Raw genomic sequence first — 19,525 nt, forward strand, 5'->3', positions numbered from 1 at the left:
CAATAGAAAGACTATCACTGAGTTCAAGAGAAACTGTAGATCAAGTTCTGCATCTTCCACATCATATTTCCTTCCTTTTTCTGGGCAATAGTTAGTTCAACAGTAGCCTGTGTTAGAATGTGACAAAGCATGAACAAAGCATACCATTAGCAGTAGCCAAGACTGATTTACTTTCTGAAGTTAGAAGCTAAAGGGACTACAGTAGACGTTCACTCATAATATATTTGTCTTTTTACATGAAATTAATTTTAAATTTACAGTTCAGAATTCAACCCTTTGTATAGACCTCCCAGCTTGAGACAGAAATTTTTGGCCCTGTCCCATCAGACTGCCAAAACATCTTCTGAAATCTGAGGAAAAAATAATTAACACCCAGCAGGGAAACATAAACCGTTGTGTAGCAGAACAAAAGTTAAGGCAATCTTATGTTATTAGAGTTTGCTGTACCACGACTATGTTATGTCTCTGAGCAATTAAGAAATTATAGTCTGAAAAGTTGTTTTTAAGTTTTAAGTGCCAAATATTCTGCAGTACTTGTGCTTAGGATGTAAGTCTTTCAAAGGCTTTTCTATTTTCTCCTGCAATTTCAGAGTCTGGCTGCTTTCTTGGAAAGGTCAAAGTAGTCAGCGTATAACGAAGACTTCACATCTGAAGAAGAGCACATCTGAACACAAATCTGCCCATAGGGGAGGTCAGCTTCACATTTCATATGCATCTACTTGCAATTTCCAAATGCCTGTATTTACATAAAATGTCTAGAAAATCAAATCTCTAAAACCAGGCAGCATTATGGGCATTTCCAAAGACTTATCTATCCTTGCTACTAAGCTCTCTCTCCTAAACCACAACAGGTCTATCCTTCCCAAGGATAAGAATGGAGAGACAGCTCAACAGATACTCTTTGAAAATGAACTGTTACAGCAGGCTCTTCCACACCTGGCTTTTTTTTAGTTCTGGAAAGTAGATTTGAAGCCACGGGAACAGCTTTTTCAAATGACAAGAAAAATTTGGTAGAGTTGACAGGCTTTACTTGTTTCTTGCTTTTCAGCAGTTGCTTTTCTGTCTTTGCCTTGGATAAGAAAATTAATCATCCTTAAACAGTATTTTTTGTCTCCAGTAAGACACAAGTTAGTAGGGCCTGGATTCATCAACACTGAAGACCTTTGCAGTCACCCCACTATCTGAAGGCTCTACTATTTCTAATATTCTCTTAGAATTCAATTAGACATTGTTTTCATTGTACTTTGATTAAAAAACCCTGGTTTCCCCAGTATACAGATAGGAAAATCTACTTCCAAATTAAGAACTTAAAGGTTTAAACCATTTTCCCCTCTGCATCTAGAATGAATAATTTGTGTGCTTTCAGTATAGGTTGTCTACTGTAAAGCTCATCTTAAATGTTTCAAAGATAGGTATGTTTTCCTGATGTTGAGAAAAATCTTTTCCAGAGCAAGTCATGCCAAACCTCACTTTTGAAATTCCTGCAATTCTTCTCTCCTTTGAGATGGTTATATGTGGCACCTGCTATGGTTCACTGGTTGGGGATGCTACGACATGATGAAGTCTGGAGCACCAGATAGCTAAACTTGTCCTTTACAGCCCAGTAACAATCTGTGTAAGTCTCCTACAAACCAAGGATTTCAGATGACACCTTTACATATTTCAGGTAATGCAAATGATTTCTCTTCAGATGTGTCACATATTTCAAAGCCTGTATTTTTATCAGAGGTTCAGGTAAGTCTAAGAGAACTGCTACTGTTCAGGAGACAGGAGAGACTGACATTACTGAGATTCTGAGACTCAGTAATAAACTGTATTCAGGCAATTCTTTAGGAGTCAAATACCATATCAAATGGAAAACATAAACATATATATCTATGACAGATATCCTAGCAGGAAAGAAACTAGTTAGAGAGTGATTCAAGAGTACAAGCGAAATAAATTAGCCAAAAAAGCATGCTATATATTATTCCTAATTGCTAGGATTTAATGGTTATACAAATAATGTTCTCTCTAAACTGGGCTAACAAACCACAGCCTTAAACCACAATCTGCTTATTTAAAATAAAGCAGCAGCTCTCTTCTGAGGACTGGTGTGTTGGGACGAGACCTCTGTGTGGGCACTGAAACGAAGGAAGTCACCAGCTTTATTTCTGTTTTCTCTCTGAAAGAACAGAGCCCTTGTTTGCTCCAGCCAAACAGCCAAGGAAAAGTAAAGTATAATTAAAGTTCACCATAACAAACCCTGCTCACAATGACTTGCATTTATAATTATCCCAACAGCAAGAACCAATTTTTTTCATTGGTAATTAGCCCTGGTTAAAGCAAAACACACAAGGTTGACCTGAATACAACAAAGATAATTTTCTTGCTTTTCTCAGTACTTGATATATTCTGAATGCACGTGTGCATTCCTTCCTTTTTTTCCATTTCCTGTCAGATTTTTTCTTTCTTTTAAAGTATCGTTTGATCATTCTTCAGTGTGAAGTAATCACTATAAAAATGCTATCTACTGATATTTAGCATAAATGAGGCATTGTTATTCTGATGCAGAAAGTTTTGGGAACACACCAGAACAAACAGCCAGCTAAAATGAGTGTTAATCCAATTCTCTGGTGTATTACTTACAGCAACATTAAACTGTACAGTCACAATTAACAAGGATACAGAAATCAACCTACTTGAGCCAAAAGGGTTATTACTGCACATGCCAAGAAAAGAATTGCTGTATTTCTGTATTTTCCCTGTTTTCACCATGGATTTTCTACTATTCTGTCCTTTTATATGAGCACAAACCAAGAGAGGAAGAAGTACAGTTTTTAAATGCTGTAGTAAACCTTGTGGAGGGAGCTCCAACTCTGCTCAGAAAGATTTTCACAGTACATGTATTAAATGATCTGGATGTTAAACATTAGTAATTCTCCTTTCACTGTATAAAAATTAAGAAGTAAGTTAAAAAGATTACGGGTAAATGGGGGGAAGTAGTTTGGCTGATTTCTGCCTCAGCACGTCTGTGCCTGCTACCAGGGAGAGATGTCAAAATGAGACTGTCACAGAGCACAAACACTCCTCAAAGAGCAGTGGCAGAACAGAGCTGCAGCCACAATGCACCCAGATCCAGCTGTGATGACCAGCAACAGCTGTTTTTGCTTTGAGGTTGTTTAGATTCTCTGCCTATAGGATAGCCATACAAAATTTGGGAGGACTCTGGCTCTCAGTCCATCAACAAACCTTTCACAAGTGTCAAAGACCAAAAAACCACCTGCCCTCAGTTCCTTGAAGCACATTATTCTTCTCCACTCAATTTTAACACATTCTGCATAAGGCAAAGCCATATATAAAGGGCTCTACTACTTCACAGAAGCAAAGCATGTACATGATACAGTAAGAGGTTTTGGGTTTTTTTGTAATATCACAACACTTCACAGTCACAGAGGTAGTGTGTAAAACCTTCTATTTTTCTATGGAATTAAAAATATCAATTTAAAACTATTTCCCTAACTGTAGAAGCCCTTGATTCTCTTAAGCATTATTTTAGCAGCACGTGGAATGCAAACAGTACAGCATCTTGTATTTTAATCTTAAATACTTCTGAGATTTTAAGCTACAGCTGTTAACCTTGTACTGAAATGTCAACACTCAACTGAGGTCCTTGAAGCTGCTGTTGTATTTGCCACCTAACTTCCCCTCAGTTTTATAGTTCAACCTGCAACATATGATAAATTATCTATGCTATAAGTGAGGGATTTAATTTCAATTTAATATTTCTGAAATCCAGTTTTCTCACTAAGCGCATCCAAGACGATCACTCATCTACCCATGAAAGGGAGGTATTTTTCAGGACATTTAATGCTACCCTAAAGAAACATTAATATTTTAGGACTTGTCAGGGATACCAGATTTCAGACCCTATTGCAAGCTCTGATGTCCACTCTCCATTTACTTGTGCTTTCACACCTTTCCCTGGCTTAATGTTGCTTAAAAAATAGCAAAGACTGTTCAAAGCTGCTGGCACAGCCCTGTGATGTAGTCAGAGGGGGTGGGTCAGTGTTGAGAAGCTCAAGGCTCTCTTTTCCCAGTCTGAACCCCAGGGTTCCTTCCATTCCCCCAGGTTTTGACAGCTGAGGGAGTGACACAGAGGTCTCACATATCAATTTCCACATGTTGGACCAAGACCTGCTCTGCAATTTCAGTGTGGGGAAAGAAAGCACAAAAGGTGGATGGTTACTTAAAGGTGAGGGTTTGAAGCATCTCTTCATAAAAATAAGAGAAAAAAGCATGTGCAATGTTTCAGGAATATCCCCTAGATCTCATTTGGTCAGTAAGTGTAGAGAAAATCTTTTCTGCCCCTATATATTGCCACTTATGGTGGCTTTTATTAAAACAGTTATTAAAAAAGCTTCAGGTGTTTGCAGATACTTCAGACAGAGCAAAATATAGCTCAAGTCATGTGCCAACTTTTAAAATGTATTTTTATCTAGCTGCTTATTCTTTCAGTCAGGTGTTTTGTCATAACAAACTGAAACAAAGGCTTTTTTTATTGCTCAAGATATTCAATGGCTTTTGTGTTCCTCGCGTCAGCAGGAACGTCAGAGGATTGTATCCAAGGAGCTAAATGTGCAAGACCTAGGGTCAAAGCAGCTGAATACACCAACCTCAGAAAACACAGACAATGAATTGCAAATGACACTCAAAACAAAACGGGGAAAAAAACCTTCACACAGAAAACTACAAAAGAACTCCACAGATACTGAATTGGCTTTCTGTACACACTGATCCTGCTTAACTGTGTGTGGTAACTAACCAAACCTTCTGAGACTAATAGTCATAAAATAGAGACTCGGGGGTGGGGGAAAGATAATGGGACAGGGGAGAACTGTAAGGAAAAGGATTGCACTGCTCCTCTTCCCCCCCTCCTCCCTTTTTTTTTTTTAATTTAAAGGGAGAACATACATCTGTTGCTATTTTCTGCTGTTTTGATGCGCTGAACATGACAGTTTGGCATAAGGCAGTTACTTTGCTATTAATTATGTTGAAGAAGCCTCACAAAAGGTGCAGTGCTTCAGTTTTGAGCACACAGAACAAAACAAAAGGTTTAGTAAACCCAACTGAAGTGTTAGTTTCTTCATGACACAAAGTTGTGCTACTGTAGCTCTCAACTTGCAAGCAAGCCATCAATAGGAGACATGAAAGTGGCAAGTACAGCACTAGTCTGAGTACAGCTCTGTGAACGATGTAGGACTGCTCAGGTCCTTTGTGGGACTTGCTCTGGCTTGATTATGGGCTGTACTACTTGGACACTTTAATGCTACTTTAGCTGTGTTTTAAAGGAAGGATTAGAACTTACCTGGTGTCAATTACCCACAACAGCAAATTTACAGAACAGTTGGGTTTGAGTGACCAGATACGACACTGTCAGATTACAGGAGAGGAAATTAATTTTGTTTCAGTCACTTTGCTGAGGCATTAGTTGCCCTCTTCATGCAAAACAGAAAAAGTCCAAAATCTAAATCACAGCTGCAGAAAGTGCTCAAGTAACTAATCACTCTCTTTCACATTTCAATTCTTCTTATTCTCTGATGTCAATATTAACTATTTATATATTTATTTTTAGGTCACCTACTCAACTATTCAGGGAAATGCTCCTCAATCTCTGCTCTGTCTCTCTTTGTGAGTACACTTTTTAAATCTTTTTGTCTGGAAACACACAGTACATCACAGCATAAAGAGAAAAAATTCCAATCCTGCAGCTATGCCAAAAACTCTAAAGTCATGATGATCATCAATAAAATCCAACAAAAAAAGCAGAAGTGTCCCAGTTTATCCAATTTTTCTTTTAAGTCTTAAGACCTGCAGATATGGTCTTCAATAAGTAAAACTGACTGGCATTTTTTTCATTTTAATTTTTCCAACTTTCAGAGGTAAACTCTTTTTTCCTCAAAGCTAAAGAAGTGCTCTTTTACTTTTTCTAGCATAGCTTTTACGTTAACAGTTTCTCTGTTTGTCACTTTTGCTACATAGCTTCAAAAACTATATAACACTTCAAAAAGGAATAAAAAATAAAGTCTTACCCATGGCTTGTTTCCCCATGGCACATTGATAAGTGTTTCTCGGGGACTGGTTGTGGTGAGGATATGGAATCAGCCCAGCACAGACACCAAGAAGTGTGAAAGGCTCAATCTCCAAATGCGTTGTATCTCTTAAAAGAAAGAGTACTAATTATGGCAGGCTTGTGAACAAACAAGTAGAATTTATTTAATTTAATCTCATAATACTTCCAATTCTGTTCAGGAACATGTAAGTCAGTAGGACCTTAAGATATGGATTCACTATAGGATTTTTATTTTTAAAAAAAACCAACAGCAACTTTCTTCTGACTTTAAGTGTTTCCATATGAAAAGAAATGAAGGACAAATAATTGAGGGTTTATTCCATCATAGAAAAAAAGCCTCCAGATAACAACAATCTGAGAGAGCTCAGTAAGACAATAAAACATCAGTTTACCCAGTAAGACCTAAAATGCCTTAAGGAATGTCTCCTCGTGTAATGAGAGTCTTCCCTGTTAGATTACTAACCTCAGAGATCCAGAAATCCGCTGGGGAGATGGAGGAATGAAGAGCAAGACAGAGTGAGGTATTGAAAAACACTAGAAGTGTAGTTTTGGTTTTCCAAGGTTAGTTATATAGCATCAGTTAAAGGGAAAACATCTGTGTCCAAACCAGACTGAGTGCCACAGCTGATACGGCATAATGAAACACTATTTGAAAAGCTCTGCAAATGTTTTGGAAGTGATTGTATTGTTAAAAGACAGTAGAGATGAGAAGTAAAAAGACAAGGGTAAAGAAGTAAAGACTGAGAGATGACAAAATTTGTTCTATCTGGCATGAGGTTCATGGGAGAAAGTCCATGCTCAATAAAGACAATTAAATCATAGCAAGCATTGGGATGCAAGTGGAGTGACTAATAACTAAGGATGAAGTGTACAATAAAACTTGGCTGCAGCAGATATGAATTTAAATCAAGATAAGTAACTAGGAAATGGGGAATTATGAAACACAGATAATTATAACCAAACCTATTCAAAGCCTATCTTTCATGTCCTGGATTTATTACACAGAGCTTGGGTTTAGGCATACATTGCTTCTCCCACAGATCTAAACCCAGTGCATTCTGAAAATCCCATCTTTAATGTTTGACTTCTCTTGGAAGATTTTTGGAAGACTTTCTTTTAATTATTTAAACACATTCATTTTTTTACTAAACTTTGAAACCTTGCAAAGGAAATGACCGGCAAAATCTTTATTATAACAGCACTATAAGCTCACAAAGGCTGAGGAATTACCCACAAGTGCATGCAGGCCTAAGACAAGTGCCAGCAGGAACTTACATAAACAATGTATGTACTACTGGAAAAAAAATGCCATCTGAAAAGTGAAAAAAAAAAAATCTGGAAACCCTGAGAAGTAAGCCAACGAAACCCTCCATCAGTCCTAGAAATCTTTATAAATCACAAATATGTCTGAGCAACCTAAAAATCACCTGCTAGGCAGAGAATAGCCACTATTTTCTTTCACTTGATAAAAAGCAGCCATGTTAACTAAAGCCTGTCTTAAGAAAATACAAATGGTAGAATCCCAACTGCAGTCAAGTAATAGTAAAATGGTCTCAAAAGCCAGTAGCAAACTTAAAAGCAGGGACTGCTCCCCCATTCTGTAGAACTTCACAGACCTGCTGACACTTCTCGAACAATAAAACAAGAAGTTTAATTAAGACTTACTGATAGTGAAGTTCAACAATCTCTTCAGAAAGTACAAGTGCATGGAACTACATATTTCAGACAGGATATTCAACATAAGTCTTTTTCCATTGAGGTCAATCCTATTTCAACCAAAGATGATGCAACACATGCAGACTCTGGTATCTTATGAAGTATTCCACAGTGGTAATGAGAGACCTTCAAACTTTACAGAGCAGTTGAATTTCTGCAGGACAAAAATGCCACTGCCGGAAATGGGTCCAAGAAAGAAAGGCTACCTTGTGAGTTTGAAAATCAGAGTTACAGATGTGTAAGGAAGAAATTGAATGCATTAAATAGAGTCAAATCCTTCAAAGAAAATCCCCCTAATTAGATTGGAAAAGTAAAGAGAGGATACTGTAGCTAAAAAAAGCCTACATTACAAAAGCAGGAATGTTAACGGGATACTTCACAATAGTGGAGACAAGTTGTACTGACATGGCCCTGCCATTTCAAATGCAAGATGGTCATCTGGGGAAAGGGAGGACAAATCAGCTACTCGGGATGTAGGGAATATCACTACCAAACACAAGGAGCAATGTGCTCATAAGATGCAAGCTCAGATATTTATGGCACATTAGCCACAAGCATTGAAGCAAAACTCAAAATGGACAATACAAGAATCTCCCAATTTTTTGCCAGTTGTTTTGGAGTCATTTCCTCACACTAGTCCACTGGAGTTCACTGTCTTCTCTTATTTTTGCCTAAGCAGTGATTTCAGGGGATACACTCCCATTAACCTTCCAAGCTGAGTCAGGTGTCCCGTAACTTAAATTTTTCTGCTCTGGTGCTCTGTGGAAATTATTTAATTTTGGCACAAACGACAGTAATTGTGCTTTATTCATGTGTCTTTAGAACTGTTTATAGCAGTCAGTCATGAGCATGCAAGAGTAAGTTCTTAAAGTGATAAAGTCTTCATAAGCCTGGGCAGGAGCAATGCAATTTAATTAGCAGAATTAATGCATTTCATCTGGTAAAGGTTAAAGATAATTGAAGGTCTCATCCACCTCCACTGAAATCAATGATATATTCCTATTGGCTTCCAGGAGTACTTGACCAGGACAGATAATTTGAAAAATACATTTTCTGCATAAATCTACTGATCAAATATTTCAGGAGATAAGTTCTAACATCTCATACACAGCCTTCAGTTTACAGGATATTGTCAGAGAAACATTAAAAAAATAATTAAAAAGATAGGACCTAAAAATTCTTTAAAAATTCTTCCTTTAATGTGGGCTCTTTAAACACAATCAGAGGGGGAAAAAAAGCACCAGGTCCTTCAGGTATGTGGAAAACACAACAAATCTGGAAATCTTTCTGAATGAAAATCACATACCAAAAATGTTTTTAACACGTGGTAAAGAATACACAGAATGATACAGACATTTTTATCAGGGCCTATTATACATCCAACAGTCAAAGGGAAGGTCTCATTCCCTTATCTCTTTTCTTGTAAGGTGGCTGTCTAGAGTTGCTGTACAGACATAACAGAAATTTCCAAACAATGATTGTGGCATGCTAAGATAATCATTTAACGTGTGGAACCATTTGCTTTCTGGGTACCTCTTGTAAAAAATTACTTACGATGAGCAGCCCAATGATTAGAATGAAAAAAAAAAGAAGCCATATTCAGAGAAAAAAAGGATAAACCTTGAACTATTCCACAGTTTTAGGAGTTACTGGCAGGAGCAGATCTCCCAAAACCAAAATCATTTATTGTAACTATCCTGTGGATAATTTAGGATGTGTGTGAACAGACTTTCTTTAGCTTTCACCTGGAGTGGTTTCAACCACTCACAGGGAGCAGTGTGTACATGTGAAAACAGTAACATTATTTATATGCTTGCATTTCAGAGGGTCACCCTATGAAAGTTTTTCCTGTCTCAGTGTCTGAATGCATACTTACTTATTAATTGTATTTTCATATAGTGCAATGTTACAATCATTTTCTTCATTCACATCCAAATATTCAACGAGGCCTTCGTGCAAGAAGTCTTCAAAATTCCTACAGATAAATTAAAAATTACACTAGAAGTACTATCTTATATTTCTGCAAACATAAAATCATAGTAAAGACATTAAAGAAATGTAATATGTAAAGTTAAACCAGATAAATACTTCTACAGGAAAATTTCTGTGCATATTACATATTAAAAGAAAAATGTATTTTTAAAGTAATCCTGTTGCCCATTCACTGCTTCACACAGTCTGACTGACGAATGTTACTTATTTGAACAAGCAATGAAATCTTCCTGTATGTACTCATCATCTCTATAAATATAAGAAAATATAGGGGTAATCATGCAAGTTTTTGTGATGGTTTCATGAAATTTAGAGCTAAATTTAAATACTTTTGTGTGTGGTTTTTTTCAAACACACAAACTAAGAATTTTAAAGAACTTCTAAAACTAATTCTAAATGTGCCTGTTTTAGGATGGTCAAGTTGATATTCCCTCCAGGTATTTGATTTTTCAGTCAGGAGAAGGATGACACTGCCTCAGGCCTTCCACTTCCAGACAGATGAGGCTGTCAAAAGTGTTTATTCTGTATAATCACCAAATTTCATAGCAGTAACAAAATAAGAAGAGCAGACTTAATTTGACTTAAACAGAAAATCTCCATTACAGCAATGATTAATATAGAGGAGAGTAGACTTGTTCTCTTCATAGCTAACCCTAAGATTGTGAAATATTGTCTGGCTGAAGTATTTCCACACAGTATTTACTTATTGAAGATGAATATGGTCTACTTGAGTTGTGTACCTGTATCCCTGAGCCAGTTCTTCCATATGCTTGTTTGTAACTGCAGGTTTTTGCTTCTTGACAATTATGTAAGGTCTGCAAATAAAAAAAGATTGTCATTGCAAATACTTAGGCAAGTAACTTAATTTACACTTCTATTAAAAACCTATGCACAACCTATTATATAAATTACTTTTAAAATTTATTCATCTTTGACTCATAAATCCACATAAATACAATCAGTATTTATTCAGACCTTGGTTTGACATATTGTCTATGAAGTACTTAAAAAGAGTACCAAAAAAATTAAGATTTCAATGTTGAGGTAGAAGCTGGTTTTTTCCCCTTTAAATCTTTAAACTAACCTTTCTTTAAGTTTTATCTACAGATGATGACAGCTTTAAAGACTAGAGATTTCCAAATCTACAAAGCTAAGAATGGCATTAAGTACTGTGGCTATTGCACAGACTTTACAGAACACTGAGTGAACAGTTAGTGCTCAAGTGTCCACATGTGAGAATGCATTTTGTGGTTACCTACATGGTGTAAAGCACAGGCATTTACTAAGGGTGAATCCATAAATTTCAACAGCACATGGATCTCTGAAGGCTTCTTTACCAAACAAAAACATTGACACAAAGGATGGCATGCAAGAATGAAACGTCAAGGGCTGTTGCTATTTGGACAAGTTGCTTTTATAAAGAGCAGCAAATAGCTACAAGATACTTGTGGAGTCCCCTCTAAAGTCTAAATAAGGTTAGAAGACTCATAAGCACTTTAAAATGGTTAATAGGGGTATTTGAACAATTGCAGGGTGAGGGGTGCCACAAAGTAAACTTGGTAAACTCCTGAAAATCTACATGATTTCCCTTATCTTTATATTACACATTGTAAGCTTTGCTGCATCTCCAAAACTACAGAATGGCTGATATGAACCCTGACTGGAAAATGACTTCTCTGCCACTGAATACGCCCCTACTCTGGATCTCTTGACCCGGTATGATAAATTGATGGTTTGTACATTTATTAGTTCAGAGCCTCTAGCATGCCTCAAACTGTATTCAGCATGCTCTGAGATTCAATTAATGGATAAGGTGGAATGTCACCTGCAGTTGTGACTACTGCTTTGTTAAAGTACACACAAAATATGCACACAGCTAGTCCATGTTAAAATATGTATATATTCATTAACTCATTCTGCCTCTCCCAATCTCTGCTTTGTTCAACTTTTATGCCTTGTTCTTTAGGCTGATTACTTGGGCCTGGAGATGTTTTACTTGTAAATAACCTAGCACAGTGCTGTCATAATCTGACTGGGGGCTCTAGCTGCTACTATAAATCAACATGATCTTCTGCCTCCTTCTCATTTTAGCCAGCCAATTCCTTTTTGCTTTCCTCTGTGACACGACTGTTACTCAGGTACTCTTTCTATCTAATAAAGACCACAAGCATCTCAAGGTGGTAACCTTTCTTACAAGCTTACTGAATTCCCTACCTACTTAAGGGTAAGCAATGAAATAACCCAAAATTGTGAGACATACTTTTTCGTATTACAGCAAACAAGTATACATGCCTGAGGAAGTTTTGCACCAGAAGTTTTGCCCTTGAAGACAAAGAGCAGCTTCTCAGTCTAAAATGTGATATGACATTCATGGTATATCAGACGAGTGGCTGCTTGTTTTTCACTTTACAGGAAGTTACAAAATGTTCCTCCAAGGACACTGAACATTACAGGAGTTGTCAGTCAGACTGATTTTACTTCCCCTCTTTTCTTTTTTTTTTTTTTTAGAAGACAGAAGAAACATTTTGGTTTGACTTTTGTTTACAGGTAAAATGGATATATTTGGACTTTGTTGTTTTATAAGTTGCTTGACTATATAGCACGTTTTCAGACCTGTCTGTTTTGAAAGAGGGCTATTTAAGGAGAAAAAAGATGCTCAAGTCTTACTGAATTTGCTTGTATCTGTACAGTGCATAAAACAGTGCTTACAGTAAGTTCAGTAGTGAGATAATTCTGACGGGATGTTTACCTGCACAATCTGCCCCCATCAGAGGAAATGTAGACACATCTGTCAGACAGATTGGTAGAGATGGAAACGAATTCATTGATATAACCCGCTCGACGCATTATCCGAAATGTGTTGACTAATTTCTGATGATCACGTATGACACCAAGGATGTTACCTATTCAGAAAGAGAATAAATACCTGGTGCATCCTTTGCATATCTAAAACTCTATTGACAAATTCTGATCACGTGTAGCATGCACAGAAGTACTTCCTGCTTATTGCAAATAATAAGAGTTGTCGTAAAATTTCTCTTTGCTTACGTGTGTAAGAATTGGCTCTTTTTTCCTGTAAGTAAAAAATTGTCAGAATTTCACAAGTCATCTACCTGCACATCTCCAAATAGCCTGAGAAACCAAATGATGTGCTTCATCCAGTTTTCTTCAAATATGTTTCTGCTCCGGTGGCCATTCACCAGTTGGCATACAAGTAAACAACAATTCTGAAGTCTGCAATTTCACCTGTACTGAGACAGATCCAAAGTCTCCAAGAACAGACCAAGGAACTGTCCTGCTGCCTTGTTAGAAATTTTAGAAAGTCCTGGTATTTTTGATATATATGATCACTCACAACATCACCATAATTTCTCCTTCAGGTACTTTGCTCAACTTAGCTATCTTAGCAGGGCACTCTAGCTCATACTTAAGTATTTTGATGCATGATGAACAAACAAGAGAGTAAAATTCAGTTAGAGAGTCACCTGACCAAAGTAATCTCAATATATAAACATAAGCATGGTCACATTTTAAACAAAACTTCAAAAGAGAAGACAAAGGATGATAGTTCGGGGAGTTTATAAGACAATACAAAAGTCTCTGTAGCTTAAAGGATTTGTACTTAACAGATTTTCTGCCCTCTTAGGTCACAGGTTTAAATCAGAATCAAGTAATCCATTCACAAGTCTGAAATTTTATTATGGATTAAACTCACAAACTAGTAGATTGAACAGTAACTTGTTTTGCCTCACTTAGTATTAGTTCATCTACATTTGACAAAACACTATCTTGTTCCATACCACAGACTGAGCTTGTAAAGGAAGAGTACAATATTTTGGCTCTGCACTCTCCTTTGGACCATAAAACAAGACAGAAGAGGGTACATGTGGTTTGACTGAATCTTATCTTTAACATACTGCTATAGAAAAGCAGAGCAAAGGAATGCAGTTTGGTCAAGTGCTGCTTTTATGTTATTGAAAAAGGCAGGATTGAAGAACAAATTCTGCTTAATTCAAAGGTAAGTGGAGAACTTATTCGTGGTGACAGACATTACATATTAGTCCCTGGAAGTGATGCTGTTGACAAAAGGCTATTTTTAAATCACAGTTGTAGTTATAAAAATGTCAGTACTTTGAAATCTAATATCATAGTACCTGTTGGTTTTGAAACACTACAAGATCAGTTGTAAAAGAAACACAAATGTGCAGACGCAAAGCACATGTGCCAAATCATCACTTTAACAAAGAAGAGAGGCCTGTTTTCCAAAGTCTAATTTTTTCTAATCATTCACAAAGCAACATGTCCCTTAAAAGGTGATTTTAAAGAGAATAGCATTGCTAAACTTTGCAAACAATAGAAGCTTCTGTTCTTAAAGGCACTTTAAAGTGCATGAATATATATAAAAACAAATAGAGACTACAGATTACTAAACACTTTCTGTAAATGAAGCTCTGAATTTATAAATGTATTACAAATTTAGCAGTTATTTTCTTTTAAAAGTACCTTAAGAATGGCACCACCCTTGGTCAATGCCTGAAGAAACAAAAAAATCTGTAGTCAAATGTACATATTTCTGCAAGTGGGCTTACAAACAGGGCTGAAATTTGAAAAAAGTTTCAATTTCTCAGCTACAGACATCTGCAGCCAGAGTTCTGAAGACCCAACTTCATGCAACTAAGTGTCATGATCTGGCCTGTCTACTTTGCCCAACCCTATCAAAATATTTAGAGGAAATTATTCACACGTGTTAAATGGCATCTACGGTGTTCCAAAAATTGCTGGAGGGTTTCCGAAGCCTGACTCTCCGTCAGCAACAAATCAGAGTCAACACTGCTGAGAAGTAACATACCATTAAGGAAAACAAGGAACACATTTGGATATGAAAGTTCTTCACCACAGAGCAAGTTGACATCTTCAACTCCAAGATTACTGGCTAATTTAATAATTGGGCCATCTTCCATATCTGTAGTAATATGAGTCATGAGGGCAAGATTTTTAACCAGACCACAAGCCTAAAAAAAAAAGAAAAAAGCAACACATCACACATATTTTATTCCTTCTATTCCAGTGTTCTAGCATTTACAAAATAACAAAAATAATAAAAAATATAGGCACTGAAGTTGTAGTTCTTAATTTATCCAAACATGTATAATGCTGTATTTCTCTCTTCAAAGCAACAGCTACTCAGCAGCATAATGGAAATACAAAATCAGTCTATCTATCAATTTCCCAAATACTCTGTAAGTTCTGACACAAACATTGATGCTTTTAAACAAAAAAAGATCCAAATATGTTATACAGTGCAATTATATTTCAGCTGCTTAATGAGACTAGCTCATATTGACTACATACTAACATAGAAAGTTCAGAGTTCCCCCCTCTCCAGTATATTCAAAAAAAAAAAAAAAGAGAAAAAAAGGAAAACAAACCAAAGACTGTCAGCATCAATTGTTTGGCTCAAATAACTGGATGATATCTTTAATGTAAAATATACAAAGGTGGTTTTGTTCCTCAAGCTAATGGCTAAAGAAATAATGGTACATGTTTCTAGAAAAATTGCAGGTTGATGCTGCAACTTCAAAACAGAACTTTTATTACAGAACAGAGGGACAGGAGTTTAGGACTCCCCTCCTTCTGCTCTGATCAAAAGAGAACAAGTAGTTCTGTAGCAAAATTGTGGGGGTCCTCATGTTGTTCTCATATAGCTAAATGATTTCAGAACTGTTTCCAGACAACCCACTCTGGAGAAAGAAGGCAGTATAGTAAGGAAGACCAGGATGTAAAGAGGGTTGTCAGAAGATAGACAAGTTGTATTTTCAGGCTGAGGATAATCTACCCCTCCAGAAACCTCCCCATCAGAATTCTTCCTCTGATGGAGGATCACCTGCTTCAAAATAAACAGGTGTCTCCATTCCTCAGGATAAGAAACACAGAAAGCAAAAGAGCAATTCCTCACCTCTCCTTCAGGAGTGTCAGAAGGGCAGAGCATCCCCCACTGAGATGGTTGTAATGATCGAGGACCACTCACTTTCCTTGTCTTTTCAAACTGAGAAGAGATTCTAGTCATCATTCCCAGAGCAGATATATAAGACAAGCGGGACAATACTTGCGTCACACCCTGGCGGTCCATTTTGAATCTCTTTAGAGACCAATTTCCCTGTAGAATAAAATTTGTGTTTTAAAAAAATTATTTCAGTTTATCCCTGTCTTGAATTTTTCCAGTATCTAGACAGAGTGATATCTGAGGAGCTTTGCAAAGCAGATGTTGCCCATTTATATAAAACAACTTTCTAATTACCTTTCTGCATATAAACTCCTAGTCACAGTGTATCTGTACTAAGTATTAAAAAAAAGTTGAAACAAAAGAACTGCTGTTTCAGATGAGAAGATACTTTTGCTATTATATAGTCAATCACACACAGATTCTTCTTCATCTGTCCCTTATAGATAAATCCATATTCAAATTTAGCTAAATTGAATTATTTTCTGTTCTCGTTTTATAGTTTGTTGGGGTTTTTTTTTGTAAAAAAAGGTCTTTTGAGTGAAGTAACACTTTTACAATAGATCCCACCAGCTTCCACTTTTGCCTTTTTCGTGATTTGTTATTTTTGTAGGAAGCACAGCCATTTATGCTAGAGAAGTCTGACATCAAAGCCCTCTGTACTTTCTTGAAGCCTTTTGTTTTTAGAATCCAGAGAAAAAAGACTCACTGATGTGTCTTCTCACAGAAGAGTTTGTGTGTGTGTGTGTGTGTGTGTGTGTGTGTGTGTGTGGAGTAGGTCTATCCAACTTCCCTGGTAGGATTACACCAAGTATGAAATGCAAGATCCATGCATATACCAGAGTTTTCATGTTTCAGGACTGTCACAAGTACTACCACTTGTGGTTTTAATTAGGAAAAGAAAGTTCAGACAATGTTCTAGGACACAAATATGTTTCAATGCCAAGCAGATTTAATAATCTCTACTGTAATCTTGAAATTTGGCACTACAATTTTTGCCTTCATGACATCTACATCAGATACAGTTCTCAGCACCTGAGTCATTTGGTACAGAAAGTTTCTGTCTGAAATATAACTACTTACTCCAGGCACCATGTTACTGGCCAGTCCAAAGATAACATTTCCCCAGAGATTGCCTTCTGCTAATTCCTGTAGCCTTTTTGACAAACCCAGCTACCCAATACTAACAAATAATTTGAAGCTTGCTTGCTATACTACACCAAAAGCCTTTTAGAGGGTGATTTGCTTGGCTTCTTTATTCACACATTAACAGCACAATCCCATTTAGTGATGAACAGCAAGAAACCACCACTGATACAACTGATTTTGCTATTTTCTTCTACTGAAGAGACTATCAAATAGTCTCAAATTTGTAATAGAAAATGGGAAGACAAAATGCCCAACGGTAAGGCAGTCAAAAGAAACCTGTTCATCTCCTCAGCATTCTTGGGAAGGGTTCACTCACTGACCATTTCATTCTTTAAAGACTAGGAATTATGAGAATTATGGAAGAATTATGGAAGACCAAAATAAATGAGTATTTTTTTCCTCACACTAGAAATTATTGCATCTATAGTTTCAATTAGCATGTGATTTCTTCTTCACTGCCTATAAGAATCTGAAATCAAAAAGACTGGAGGAAAAAGGAGGTAAAAATGGTGCCTGAAGAAACATTACAAAAAATTCTTTGTGCTGAATCCTTCAAAAGTTGCCAAAAATCCCAAACCAAAATGGGCCCAGGGCAGTTGTGAGACTACCCTCAGTTGAGAACTCCCTATCAAGAACTCCTGTGAACAGGAAGTTGCTCCCTCAGTAGCATCAGGTGATTCTTCAGATGCTGAAATTTCTATCAGGATAGGTATTTTCCAGGGTAAGAAGACAACCTGCAGGAAATATCACTGAACACCACTGTAGTTGATGCAGCAGGGCTATGAATTCTTTTGCATGCTACTGGTGTAATTATGAATCCGCCGAGTTATTTCATGCTCTTGGAGAATATCATTGAAGCATTCTGGTGAGATTGGAGATTGTCACTTCCAAGAATGATTTTTACGGTATTTGCTTAATCTCTTGAATAGTGTGCACTGGGCATTGTTCCTGATAAATTATTTTTCAATGCTTAAGAGCAGATGGTGTTTAACTGCCTATGTGGCAGTAAAAAAAAGTCCAAAGACAGTGGAAGAAGGAAGACTTTACTGAATATGTACTGAATATTTGCAGATTTATCTCTGTCAGTCCAAATGGAAAAACTGGCACCAGCTAGAAGAAAGCCCCAGCATTTAGAGAAACAAATCTGTCAATTGTTTTGGTTACGTGCACTGTAGAGATTTAACTACATTTGGGGCACTCATAAAATTAAACAGTGATAAGCTTTAACACCAGGATTTGTAAGTTACAGACTGCTGGTGGCTTTGGATGCAATTCGTGGAGTTAATTTTGTTCACAAGAACCAAAAAAGAAAAACTTTAATTTCATGCTAGGCAGAAAAGCCCTCTCAAGAGCTCCAAAGATTAAAAATTAGGTTCCACAATTTTTACCAGCTCTTAAAATACTTAAGTCTAATCTAATTTCTTTTAAAAAATCATGGATTTCAAAGTAATTTACAAGCGAGTAGACAGGTTTCAGGAACAATCTCACAAATTGCTCTAGCAGATGTCTGAGGTAAAATACAAAGTTAGTAACTATTATTGTTCTTGTCCACTGGTATGAACGAAAATATCCATTCCAGCAGAAGGCAGACACAGGCTAAAATCCAACTAAGAAAAATATTTAAAGGCTAATTATCAGGGGTTTTTTTTCAATACTATGGCATGCAGCAGATTTCCCTGTTAAATAGTTCAGTATCATTAGCAGAGAAGTACTAACTTGTAAGTTGAAAATTTGTTCATAGTAGCAACTTTAAAATGAAAAGGTACTGCCCTTAAAGAGCTTAAATTTAAGGTAGTGATTGTTGGTTTGTTTGGTGTGGGGTTTTTTTGGGTTTGAGTTTTGGTGTTGTTTGGGTTTTTATTTTGTTTATTTGTTTTTGGTTGGTTGGTTGGTTCCGTTTGTTTTCACAGTTTTCCAACCATCTTGTGGACAAATGATGTAACCAGACTCTAGCTAAATCCATAAAATAATAAAAAAAACACACCATAGTCAAGTAGAACCTAGAAGACAGCACGTTGGATAAATACAATGATCATTATTCTAAATTTGCTTGTTTCTACCATTCCTTCACAAACACAAAAACATCACTTTGAAATAAAAGTGGCTTCATGATTATTTATTCTTCAGTGAATTCCAAAAGCCCTGCCCGTCACAGAGTTTTGTAACTTTAATCTATAAAGGATGTTAAATAGATGCCCTCTTCAAACAAAAAACAGTAGATTCATCAGAAGAGAATTTGCACATTCCCATAATGTTTTTCACTAGGGTGAAAAAACTCCCCATACCAAAATGAGAACAAAATCACTTACTGTGGAGATGGCATTGACCATGCCATTGGTGATCTGGTCTTGACGCATATGCTTCACGACATCAAACTGAGCTGCACGTTGCTTGGGGATTACCTGGTCAGCAATCTTCTTCAGTTCAGAGTTAAATTTTTTGAACAAATCTTCAAACAGAAGAGAAAGAAGCTGGAAATACAAAACAGCTGGATTAAGGGAAATGGAGAAAGGGAGGGGAAACACATTTAATACTTCTGCCTTTATCCTTCTTGT

General features: G+C 36.6%; 1 protein-coding gene across 1 annotated transcript in view; it reads right to left on the reverse strand.

Moving 5' to 3' along the window:
* The window catches only part of POLR3B (RNA polymerase III subunit B), a 76,776-nt gene that overhangs the window by 31,634 nt on the left and 25,617 nt on the right, over positions 1 to 19,525 (reverse strand). Inside the window, exons 13-19 of the mRNA XM_051784361.1 lie at positions 19,280 to 19,441; positions 15,777 to 15,977; positions 14,670 to 14,832; positions 12,570 to 12,723; positions 10,561 to 10,635; positions 9,705 to 9,803; positions 6,072 to 6,199 (exon numbers count right to left, since the gene is read on the reverse strand). Coding sequence (XP_051640321.1) covers positions 6,072 to 6,199; positions 9,705 to 9,803; positions 10,561 to 10,635; positions 12,570 to 12,723; positions 14,670 to 14,832; positions 15,777 to 15,977; positions 19,280 to 19,441 — 982 coding nt within the window. The remainder of the gene's footprint in view (positions 1 to 6,071; positions 6,200 to 9,704; positions 9,804 to 10,560; positions 10,636 to 12,569; positions 12,724 to 14,669; positions 14,833 to 15,776; positions 15,978 to 19,279; positions 19,442 to 19,525) is intronic.

This window comes from Manacus candei, unplaced genomic scaffold, assembly GCF_025592945.1.
Source record: "Manacus candei isolate 608988 ecotype Guabito, Panama unplaced genomic scaffold, ASM2559294v1 h1tg000018l, whole genome shotgun sequence".
Lineage (NCBI taxonomy): Eukaryota > Metazoa > Chordata > Aves > Passeriformes > Pipridae > Manacus > Manacus candei.